We start from the raw sequence: 12,797 nt of genomic DNA, 5'->3' as shown, positions 1-12,797 counted from the left end.
CTCGGAACCAAAGAGGAGGAATATTCTTTCTCAGCTGATCGACAGAAATGTCTACTTTCCAGAGAAACTGGAGAAATGAACTGTTAAGAACTTCGGCTTCAAATTCATTTCAATTTTTTTTAAATTGCTTGTTAAAATGAATAAAAACTGGCAAATTGGAACAGTGACCAATCCACAATTTTTCAGTTTATTTAACTGCATTTCTGATGTTTCTGTTTTATTATGTCTGCTCTCTGTTATTGTAAAACAAAATTTAGTCCTACCGTCTTCACAGTCATCAATATAAGGTATGTGTTCATTATTCTCCTTATCTTCTCCTGCAAAACATTGTACAACAATGTGTTACTTCAGGCTTATTAAGGATTGTCATCAAGAGTGGGAACTTGTGTCCTGTACAACAAAAAAGCAAAATACAGCTAGGCCCTCCCCTTCCAGCGTTCCAGAGGGATTTCTCCCCATGGCACAGTGGCCCATCCTTGCATCACCCCGAATGTCCCCAACCTTTCCTCACCATCTTCTCATGTAAGCCCTGGAAATGCAAGATCAGCTCTTTCCCTTCCTTCTTTCCCAAGCACTCCTCCCACGTGAGTCAGTGAGTTCCTTGTATTTGGTGATGCAGCCTCCTTGCCTTTGGGAAAGTCAAATGCAGCTTCAGTGATCACTCTGCTGAATGCTTCTGCTCAGCTCATGTGGCCCTCAGCTTCCAGAAACTTTCCACTTCCATTGTCGGCCTGATCTCTCTGTCCTTGGCCTCCTACACTGTTTCAATGATGGTCTGTGCAATCTCAAGATACAGTACCTGTTTGTTGTACAAGGCATTTTACAGCTCTCCAGTCTAAACATCACAATCACTGAAGTGTAATGTCGCAGAAGCAGGCCTTCAGCCCATCATGTCTGCACTGGCTCTCTGAATGACTTATTGCCATTTTCCTGTCTTTTCTCTGTAATATTATTCCTATTAAAATAATCATCTCATGCTCTCATCACTGGACTGAGGCAGTGTAGTCCAGACCCTAATTACTCACAGGGGCTGATGGTGTTACTATCATTATTTTATCATCCCTGAAGCTAAGGCTAATTCTCCCAGGACACGGGTTGAAAAACCATCTGGGAGATTTAAATTCAATTCATTAAAAACAAAAGCTCGAATTTAAAACCAGTCCCAGAAATTTACTTCTAAACAGCGCTCCCACCTCCCCAACAACAGTTCGAGATCAGATATTTCTCTTGGGAATTAGTGGTGGTGATCTTTTTATCTTTATGACTTCTAGGTTTTGTGTTGGATTAAAAATGGAGGTGGTGCCATTGCGGTGCTGTTCTTGAGAAGGCTGAGCTAGCTTCCACTCAAACTGTTAGTGTGTGTGTGTTCCACCTTGGAGTTTCGGTTTTCAGGGAAAAAGATTGTGCACAGCACAGCTGGAGCATATGACAAAGATTATAGAATCCCTACAGTGTGGAAGCAGGCCATTCAGCCCATACTGATCCTCCAACGAGCACCTCACCCAGACCCACCCCACTACCCTATCCCTGTAACCCTGCATTTCCCATGGCCAATCCATCTAGCCTGCATATCCCTGGACACTATGGAGCAATTTCCCATGGCCAATCTACTTAACCTGCGCATCGCTGGACATTATGGATAATTTCCCATGGCCAATCCACCCAACCTGCACATTTTTGGATTGTGGGAGGAAACCGGAGCACCCAGAGGAACAGGGAAATGAGCAAGCTCCACATAGACTGTCACCCGAAGTTGGAATCAAACCCGGGTCCCTGGCACTGTGAAGCAACAGTGCAAACCACTGAGTCATGGTGAGAGAAAATGAAAGATGAGACAGTGAATAATATCATTCATCACTGTGATAGTATCTGAAGCAAACAAAGTAAATTCTGGAGAAACTCAGCAGGTCTGGCAGCATCTGTAAAGAGAGACAGAGCTAACGTTTCGAGCCTGGTGCGAGACTTCTTCAGAAATACTTTCCGAACGTCAAGAGGAATAAATCAAGGCCTACCAAATTTCAAACTGATTGCTCTGAAGTAAACAGATGTTTTCTCTGATCTTAGGCACAACATGAGATTCTGAGGATAACCAAGTAGAACCTTTGTTCACTGGAGCATTCCTTTTAAAAGGGTGTCTTAAAATTGTTACTCGGTTTCAAGGACCAGCACCGATGCAACGGAGAGACACTAGCGGATGACAGAGGATAGTGTCAGTGTGTGTCACCATGATGATGAGTGGGCACGGAAGGCTTAGCAATAGGATGCGCTCACACCAAAGACAAGAACAACCCACAGCAGCAGCTGGGAACCACTTCCTGTGCAGCATTTAGATTAGATTAGATTACTTACAGTGTGGAAACAGGCCCTTCGGCCCAACAAGTCCACAACGACCCGCCGAAGCGCAAACCACCCATACCCCTACATTTACCCCTTACCTAACACTACGGGCAATTTAGTATGGCCAATTCACCTGACCTGCATATCTTTGGTGCTGTGGGAGGAAACCGGAGCACCCGGAGGAAACCCACGCAGACACGGGGAGAACGTGCAAACTCCACACAGTCAGTCGCCTGAGGCGGGAATTGAACCCGGGTCTCTGGCGCTGTGAGGCAGCATTGGTCTGGTCTCTGTGGGCATCAGCAATAGGATGAAACCACCCCATCCCCAATGGACACGAGTTTCTGCCTCTCTGTTTACTGTGTTGCATGGCTAGTGGGAATGCCAATGATGGATCCTACCTTGAGTGGGAGAATTTTCTTCATCGTCGCTCATTTTCTGTGTACCTGTTTAAGCAAAGAAACCAATTTTAAGCAGGGTTAGAATCCAGCAGACTGAACTGAATTGTGAACTATTGTATCGCATAAAGATCATTTCCCTTCGCTGAGTTCTGTGCCAGGGAGCATGTGAGAAATGGTTTCTGTGAAAACTGATGACTACACATCCACTGATCCAGAGACAATAAGTGGGTTCCAAGCTTTTAGTTTTGATGAATGTGAGAAGCCAGATTTCTATTCCTTCACTACACCATCCGAACACGAACAATTGAATTTCAATTTCCTGATGCACTGATGGAATTTCTAACAAGGGCCACTGAGAACGATTCAAAATATTCAACTCCACATTATAAAACTTGATGCCTTAAATGCAGAATACGCCATTATTTTAATAAAACATTCATACAGGAATGCAACTGTAAGAGATCATCATCACTGAATATCCCCCTCTATTAGCATCTTGGGGAGGGGGGTGGGGTTACCATTGATCAGACACTGAACAGGACTCACTGCATGGAAACGGCGGCAAGTACCTCACCCCCGACTCCCCGAAGCCTGTCCACCATCTACAAGACACAAGTCAGGAGTGTGATGGAATACTCCCCACTTGCCTGGTTGGGGGCAGCTCCAACAACACTCGAGAAGGTCAATACCATCCAGGACAAAGCAGCCTGCACCACATCCACAAACATCCACTTCCACCACCACCGACCTTCAGTAACAGCAGTGTGTACCATCTACAAGATGCACTGCAGAAATTCACCAAAACCCCTTAGACAGCACCTTCCAAACCTAAGACCACTTCCATATAGAAGGACAAGGACAAGATACTTGGGAACTCTGGTCCCTACAAGTTCCCCTCCAAATCACTGGGTCAAAATCCTGGAATTCCCTCCATAACAGCATTGTGCACCTGCAGCAGTTCAAGAAGGCAGCTCACTACCACCACCTTTTCAAGGGAAACTATGGATGGGTAATAATCACTGGCTCAGCCCACAGTGATCATGTCCCACGAAGGAACTTTAAAAAGGCAGCACAGAGTAAATTGGCCAAACTCTCATGGAACTGCCAGATCTCACGTGACATTGCTCATGAAGACCCACCCCATCTGAGGGGCATTGAGGTATGCAGCACACTGTGGCTCAGTGGGTAGCACTCAAGGCAAAAGGTTATGAGTTCAAGTCCCACCCTGTCGACTTGAGCACAGAAATATTGGCTGACATTCTGAGGGATTGCTGGACGTGCCACTTTTTGAATGAGGTGTGAAAATTGACACCCCATTTGTCCCCTCAGGTATAAAGTACATAAAATATCCCAAGATGCTATTTGGAAAAAGAGAGGGGCAATTCCCCCCTGCTGGTTCACCCAATGGATCTCTGGGATAATGGACTGTCCTGTGAGGAGACATTGTGGACTGGGCCTGCCTTCTTTAGAGCTTACAAAAATGTGAGGTGATCTCATTGAAGCTGACCAAATTCTCTCAGTGATTGATTGGGTAAATGCAGGAAGGATATTTCCTCTTGTTTTGAAGGGTGCAATCTAAAACCACAGGACGCCATCTTAGAATAAAGGGTGGGATATTTAAGACTGAGACAAAGAGGACCCTCTTCACTCAGAGTGTGACAAACCGTTGAACTCCTTTACACCAATGCGACGTAGAGACCTGGCCAGCAAAGATTTCTTGATATTAAAAATATGAAGGGATATGGGGATAGTGTGGAAAAATGGTGCTGAATGGCCTACTCTTGCTTCCATTTTCCATGTTTCTGTGATGTCATGGTCACTATTACACCTTTATCAGCATCAAAAAAACAAAAATGATTTGGTTGTCAGGTCATGTTTGCTTTGCCCAAACTGGCTGCCACCTATTCTACACTGCAACAGGGGCTGCGCTCCAAAGGTGTGCAGAGAATCCCTACAGTGTGGAAGCAAGACCCCACTCAGCCCATGACCCTCATGAAGAGCATCACTACCAGATCCACCCCATACCTTATCCCTGTAACCCTGTATTTCACATGGCTAATCAAACTAGCCTACACACTATAATCAATTTAGCACGGCCAATCCACCCTGACCTGCACATCTCGGGACTGTGGGAGGAAACTGGAGCACCCGGAGGAAACCCAACCAGACAAGGGGAGAATGTTGCCTGAGGGTGGAATCGAACACGGATTCCTGGTGCTGTGAGGCAGCAGTGCTAACCACCATGCCACCCCTTTTCGGATGTCATAGCAAGAGCTATCTGAATGCAAAGTTAAAAATCACACAACACCGAGTTATAGTACAACAGGTTTATTTGGAAGCACTAGCTTTTGGAGCCCCTTCGTCTGGTGGTTATGGGCGGCACGGTGGCACAGTGGTTAGCACTGCTGCCTCACAGCGCCAGAGACCCGGGTTCAATTCCCGCCTCAGGCGACTGACTGTGTGGAGTTTGCACGTTCTCCCCGTGTCTGTGTGGGTTTCCTCCGGGTGCTCCGGTTTCCTCCCACAGTCCAAAGATGTGCAGGTCAGGTGAATTGGCCATGCTAAATTGCCCGCAGTGTTAGGTAAGGGGTAAATGTAGGGGTATGGGTGGTTTGCGCTTCGGCGGGGCAGTGTGGACTTGTTGGGCCGAAGGGCCTGTTTCCACACTGTAAGTAATCTAATCTAATCTAAAAAAAAATCACCTGATGAAGGAGCAGCGCTCCGAAAGCTAGTGCTTTCAAATAAACATGTTGGACTATAATCTGGTGTTGTGTAATTTTTAACTTTGTCCACCCCAGTCCAACACCGGCACCTCCACATCATATCTAAGTGCAAGATCTTACTTTCTAGCAGGGTGCAACAACATTTTTTCACCCATCACAATTTTAAACAATGAAACCAGTCTCTCACTTTCTGTGACTATCTTGCTGTTCCCTGAACATGGCTGTTTTTCTTTTATTACATTACCTTTGTGATCTATCTTCTCTCCCTACCCATTATTCTAGCAACAACTTCAGAAGTACCTGTGCTGTGCATAATGCATCAAATCTACTGGACTCTGGAGGCATAGCTGCTGACAAAACTTTGGCATTTTTACATTTCTTTTGGAAAACTTTTCGGCAAATTGGATCCGACGTTTTACACGTACATCAATATTTCCTGAGGTGGATACTTTAGTAGCGATGATGAGTTCAGCTGCTGAATTATCTATAATGTCAGAATTAATTAGTGGAATCATTCTTACCTCTCGCTTTGAGCTGTCCTGTGGTAGACCACAGAACGTTTTTCAGTTTGGAAATGAGTCATTGAATGAATCCTTGATGCACTTCCAAGGCATTTGTCCGTTATCCTCATGGAAAGCCTTTCCCCTTTATTTTAAACAGCTTCACCGCAAAGAATTCATAATCAGCCACTTAATAGCTGGCCAGAGGCATGTTTTTTTTTATCAACCTAATAGCAGTTTATGAGAGAGGAACATTTTACATCATGAATTCATAAATGAGAATTACGTGTAAGTGAAGGAGTCCATCACAGGTATGCGTGCAGACAATTTGGAGAACTCTTGTGGTGCCGTGTCAATGCTCCTACCTTTGGGGCAGGAGACCCGTTCAAGTCCCACCTGCTCTAGAACTTGTGTGTCATAACAGACAGGTTGATTTAAAAATGGTGGACTGAGAATCACTTGGATCTTGTAGCTGCTCCTGAGACTCAGGCTTATTGATGACAGTTATGACATGAATAAGAAATGATTGGAGGGATATAGGCCGAGTACTGGCAGGTGAGACTAGATTAGGTTGGGATATCTGGTCAGAATGGACAAGCTGGACTGAAGGGTCTGTTTCCATGCTGTACGTCTCTATGATGTGGAGATGCGGTATTGGACTGGGGTGGACAAAGTTAACAATCACACAAAACAAGGTTATAGTCCAACAGGTTTATTTGGCATGATTTGGAGATGCCGGTGTTGGACTGGGGTGTACAAAGTTAAAAATCACACATCAGGTTATAGTCCAACAGGTTTAATTGGAAGCACACTAGCTTTCGGAGCGACGCTCCTTAGACTATCACCTGATGAAGGAGCATCGCTCCGAAAGCTAGTGTGCTTCCAATTAAACCTGTTGGACTATAACCTGATGTTGTATGATTTTTAGGTTTATTTGGAAGCACTAGCTTTCAGAGCACTGCTCCTTCATTAGGTAACTAGTGAGGCAGGATCATAAGACACAGAATTTATAGCAAATGATCATAGTGCCATGACTTGAAAGAAGTTCTGAATTTACCCACAACCCATTCGAAAAGATAAAAGACTTGAACAGTAATCTAGGTTTGTTCAATATATCGTATCAGTTGCATGACACTATGATCTTTTGCTATAAATTCTGTGTCTTATGATCCTGCCCCATTAGTTACCTGATGAAGGGATCAGTGCTCCAAAAGCTAGTACTTCTAAATAAACCTGGTGTTCTATATATATATAAAAATACAAAATGCGTGAGAAAAAACACATCTTTGACTAATGCTTTTCCAACTACCTCCTCCAGCACTGCACCTACACCTGTCGATTAAGACCAATGGTGAAATCAATCTCATCTCAGACCCCATTGAACCAGAGTGGAACCAAGTCACCCTCAATCCCAAAAGACTGCCTCAAAATGTACATCTCTATAACTCCCATAAAAGAGGCTGTACTGACTTGTAGGATTTCCAACAAGTTCAAAACTCAAGTGTATCTTCCAGTCAAGATCAACCTGTAGTTCATCCACTCTGATACTAAAACTGAGAGATGGGCTCAATGACAATTAAAGTAACCTCATATAACTGATAACTAGATTTTCCCTTCCATTGAAATCAGCCAACTGAGGGTTCAATTTCTACACCATCTGAAGGACTCTCCTTCTCAGCGTCTCCCTTCACCTGAGGCAATGGTGACTTTCAGGTTAAACCACCACCAACCATCTCTCAGTAATGGGAGGGCAGCTCTATGGTCTGGTAGGACTATGGGGACTCTACCTTCAACCTGATACACTGAAAGCGCATGATGCATTATCGTGCCAAGACAGATAACTTCAAAGTCAATGAATCTGAGTGAGTCTCGAGCCACAAATTAAATGGAAAAGCATGGCGTAAGAGCACAAAGCTGTAACTGGGTCAGTATTTGATCTGGGTCCAGACAGAATAGAGAGGGAAGTGAAAGAAGATGAGTGATATTAATCAAACAGTATCAAGGGGCTAGAGCTTAAATTTAAGTGGAGAAAAATGCATGAACAGAATGACTTTTGATTGAACTGAGAAGTATCAAGACATCAATCATACTACAGGGAGGATGTTACACTGTATTAAATAGTGGAAAGGAAATTGAGGATGAAGCCCTATTTTGATGAAGGTTGTGGTTAATGAAGTGCTCCAATTAGGCACCCTAAAACAAGGGAACACTTTGGAAGCACCGAACACAACATAATGAGCTTCACAAGTAAGATCAGAAATGCTAATTTACGAGTTAATGGCAGAGGATAATTGAAGAACATAACTGCTTCCATTTTTATAGGTTTTTTTATATCGCATTATAGAGCACAGTCCAGCAGTTACAAACAAGTACACTCGTTGAAGGAAAGGGACAGGGAATTAGAGATCAGTTATTTCACCAACTGTTTATCTTCAAATTACACTGCAGCCTGAGAATTCAAACCTTGTTTAAAAGAGAGATATGCTGACAAAGCTTTCTTCCTTACACTATTCGGTGAATAAAGTTAATCGTTCAATTGGCGTTCAGTTCTGGTCGCCCCATTACAGGAAGGATGTGTTGGCTTTGGAGAGGGTGCAGAACAGGTTGACCAGAATGCTGCCTGCTTTAGAGGGTGTAAGCTGTAAGAAAAGGCTAGCAAAACTCAAGTTGTTTCTCTGGAGCAGTGGAGCTGAGTGGAGACTTGGCAGATTTCTCGAAAATTATGAGATGCATAGATAGGGTTGATAGTCAGAACCTTTTTCCCACAGTTGAAATGTCTAATACTAGTGGGCATGCATTTAAGGTGAGAGGAGGCAGTTCAAAGGAGATGTGAGGGGCAGCTTTTTTACACAGAGAGTGGTAGGAGGCTGGAATGCTGGGGGTGGTGGTGGAGACAGATACAATAGGGGCATTTCAGGGGCTTTTAAATGAGCACATGAATATGCAAGGAGTACAGCAATATAGACTCAGGGCAGACAGAAGAGATTAGTTTAATTTGTTGTCATGTTCAGCTCAACATGGTGGGCCAACGGGCCTGTCCCTGTGTTATAATGTTCTTGTGTTCTGTTCGTCTGTTTCTCCTTGTAGAATAAGGAATTAACAGCTATGTATTAAAGTTGCCTGTCTCATCAGTAATGGCAGATGGTATCAGGTCACATAGAATTGGGGACTGGCTGAAGACAGGTCTAGTGATCTCCTACTCAACAAGGTTTTTGCATAGTGTGCAATTTGTGAAATGTTCACCAGTTTGCATTAGTATGATGACCAGTCCTTGTCTGTCTAAAACTGCCAGAACCCGCTTGTGATATTTATACATGTTGGCAGCATGGTGTATGGTCAGAGAGCCATTTGTGAGGGATCCCGTTGACCTGATGAAAAGGGGGAAAATGAAAAGCCTTCTGCCCTGACAGAGACGCTCAATGAAACTGCACACAGCAGTCATCAAAGTAAGTGAGTGACAACACCATGACAAAAAGATCATACAGGGCAGGAAGGTAGAAGGCAGATACAGAGAAATGGTTCAATTCAAAATTTGGGAAGCACAATGAGAGGGTAATATGCTGTAACCAATACTCTTCCTCATGGATTACGAAAGATACTTGGAAATCCTGGCAGCATAGCTTGGGTAATGTTCACATTATAGCCAATGGGAATACTGGGTTGACATTCTGAGGCATTGTACAGAAGGAACAAGAAGCTCCCACTGAATTTTTACAAAACCTTAGATGACAAGTGAGCTTCAAACCTTAGACAGTTTTGGGCACATAATTATCAGGAGAATGTGAAACCACTGGGGAAAAGAGCAGCATTGCTTCAATTGGCAGCAGCAGAGATGTAACACTGCACAGAGAGAGAGAGAGAGAGAGAAAAACTCAAGAACTGGGGCTTTTTTTTCACAAAAGCCTCAAAGGTTAAGGGGTGGCCTCTAAATCAATGGAACATTATGTGTGATAATGAAGGTAGTGACATATTGGTTCCAGTAGCAAGCAGAGTGGCAATTAAATAGCACAAGTGAAAGATAATTAGAAAAAGACTATGAAGAGGGTTTGGAAAGACTAAATCAACCACTTGAGAGAGATTGCAAGTGGAGTCTTAATGATATAAGTGAGTAGGTATAAAGTAATTAGAAAATGATATCATCATTAGAATACTGAACTATCAAAAATTGCATATAATCTGACCCATTTGAAACCACAATTGAACTTCTCATCATCTTTTTTAATGTATTTATGCAAATCCTGGTATTCCAACAGAACTTTCACACACTAATTCTGTAGCAAATGAGACACAATACAAAGTATTGGACATGCACTGCATTGCTATTGTGGTGCAGCGGTAATGCCTCTGAGCCAGGAGGCCCGGAGTCAAGACCCATCTGCTTCTGATGTGTGTAGTAACATCACTGATTAGAAAATATCAATGCATCTTATTATTTTCTCAAGTGCTGATGTATCTATTTGAAACTTCCCAAATATGCTGTCACTCAACTAGAGGCTGAACATATATCCAGCACCAAAAGCATTTCCGAGGACAAGTCCAGCATGCATCAGACTGGGAGTAAAACATCCTGACAGAGTAATGCTAAAGGCATTGGATATAATAATGTGGGACAATACTCAAGTGGACCACAAACAGTAGATGGAATGGTTGGAATGAATGGCCTGTTTCTGTGTTGCAATTTCTTCACAATTCCACAGAATACAAACCCTTGTATTTATATTTTAGATACTAAGGAAATCAAGGGGTAGGGTGTCAAAGTGGAGTTGAGGCAGTCTCAGCCTTGATCTGAATGAATGGCAGAGGAGACTATGTCCTAGTGATGTTTTCACTAGACCATTAATCCAGAGACCCGGGTAATGTTCTGGGTTCGAATCCCACCATGGCAGGCGGTTATTCATCGTCTTCAACAATTATCCCGCAATTAACATTCCCAAAAAAGACGACTGGAGCTTTACTACATGTGGGAACTTAATGGGTTGCAGAGTGACTGATAGGATTGTTTATCACAATAATTAAATCTCCAAGTAACTTTCTTCATGATCAACCTCCTGATACTCTGTCACAATTTGGTCTGATTTTTGTCGAGGTGGTGCTATAATGGGAATGGTACTGGGTGAAGAATCCTGAGCTCTAGTCTAATACTTTCCAATCTTACCACGGGAGCTAATGTAACTTAAGTTTTAAAAAAAGTGGGATGTGGGCATCGCTGGCTGGCCAGCATTTATTCCCATCCCTATTCAGAAATCTGGAACTGACTGGATATGAACATCGGAGGTAAAGTAAGTAAGTTTGCAGATGACCCCTTTATTGGAGGTGTAACACACAGCGAAGAGGATTACCTCAGATTACAACAGGATCTTGATCAGATAGGTCAATAGGCTGAGTGGCAGATGGAGTTTAATTTAAATAAATGTGAGGTGCTGCATTTTGGGAAAGCAAATCTTAGCAGGACTTATACACCTAATGGTAAGGTCCTAGGGAGTGTTGCTGAACAAAAAGACCTTGGAGTGGAGTCGCAGGTAGATAGGATAGTGAAGAAGGTGTTTGGCATGCTTTCCTTTATTGGTTAGTGCATTGAGTACAGGAGTTGGGAGGTCATGTTGCGGCTGTACAGGATGCTGGTTAGGCCACTTTTGGAATATTGTGTGCAATTCTGGTCTCCTTCCTATCGGAAGGATGTTGTGAAACTTAAAAGGGTTCAGAAAAGATTTACAAAGATGTTGCCAGAGTTGGAATGTTTGAGCTGTAGGGAGAGGCTGAATAAGCTGGGGCTGTTTTCCCTGGAGCGTTGAAGGCTGAGGGGTGACCTTGGAGAGGATTTATAAAATCATGAGGAGCATGGATAGGGTAAATAAACAAGGTTTTTTTCCCTGGGGTGGGGGAGTCCAGAACTACAGGGCATAGATTTAGGGTGAGAGGGGAAGGATATAAAAGGGACCTAAGTGACAACTTTTTCACTCAGAGGGTGGTGTGTGTATGGGATGAGCTGCCAGAGGAAGTAGTGGAGGCTGGTACAATTACAACATTGTATATCTCTATGACTCAATGTTGACTTGTCAATTGTATAAAAAAAAACACCTGTCTCAATAATGTCCTTTGGGGAAGGAAATCTGCCGTCCTTACCTGGTCTGGCCTACACGTGACTCCAGACACACAGCAACGTGGTTGACTCTGAACTGCCACCCAATTAGGAATGGGTAATAAATGCTGGCCAAAGTAGCAATGCCTAAGTCCTGTGAATCATAGAATCCCGAAAGTGTGGATACAGGCCGTTTGGCCCATCAAGTCCACACCTACCCTCTGAAGAGCATCCCACCCAGACCTAGCCCCCAACCCTATCCCTGCATTTCCCATGGTTAATCCACACAGCCTGCACTTTATTGGCAATTTAGCATGGCCAGTCTACCCTAACCTGTACATCTTAGGACTGTGGGAGGAAACTGGAGCACCCAGAGGACACCCACACAGACACAGGGTGGATGTGCAAACTCCACACAGACAATTGCCCAAGGGTGGAATCAAACCCGGGTCCCTGGCGCTGTGAGGCAGCAGTACTAACCACTGAGCCACCATGCCACCCTAAAAATGAATTTACAAAAACATTTGAGGGGCCCAATGGCTGACTCCAAATCTAACTCCCATCATCATACATCAGTTTCACTGAACAGGGAGTGCAAAAGATTGAAGGCAGCACATCCTCCAGTTAGACTTTTCTTTCTCATTGAAATGTGGGACTTGACATTCAGATATAAATACACCCATTGGAACTGTGTCAGCTACTTCTTCATGAAAAATCTTCTTAAAGGCCATCCTTGGAAATAAAATAACTCTTAACA

General features: G+C 43.6%; 1 protein-coding gene across 4 annotated transcripts in view; it reads right to left on the bottom strand.

Annotated features, from left to right (window-relative positions):
- The window catches only part of LOC122553102 (ADP-ribose glycohydrolase MACROD1-like), a 918,032-nt gene that overhangs the window by 4,849 nt on the left and 900,386 nt on the right, over positions 1-12,797 (bottom strand). For all 4 annotated transcript variants that reach the window (XM_043696642.1, XM_043696643.1, XM_043696644.1 and 1 more), the window contains exons 15-16: positions 2,739-2,783; positions 264-317 (exon numbers count right to left, since the gene is read on the bottom strand). In XM_043696642.1, the coding sequence (XP_043552577.1) occupies positions 264-317; positions 2,739-2,783 (99 nt within the window). The remainder of the gene's footprint in view (positions 1-263; positions 318-2,738; positions 2,784-12,797) is intronic.

Source organism: Chiloscyllium plagiosum, chromosome 9 (genome assembly GCF_004010195.1).
Source record: "Chiloscyllium plagiosum isolate BGI_BamShark_2017 chromosome 9, ASM401019v2, whole genome shotgun sequence".
Lineage (NCBI taxonomy): Eukaryota > Metazoa > Chordata > Chondrichthyes > Orectolobiformes > Hemiscylliidae > Chiloscyllium > Chiloscyllium plagiosum.
Note: the sequence above shows the minus strand (reverse complement) of the source record. Positions and strands in the feature narration are given on the sequence as shown.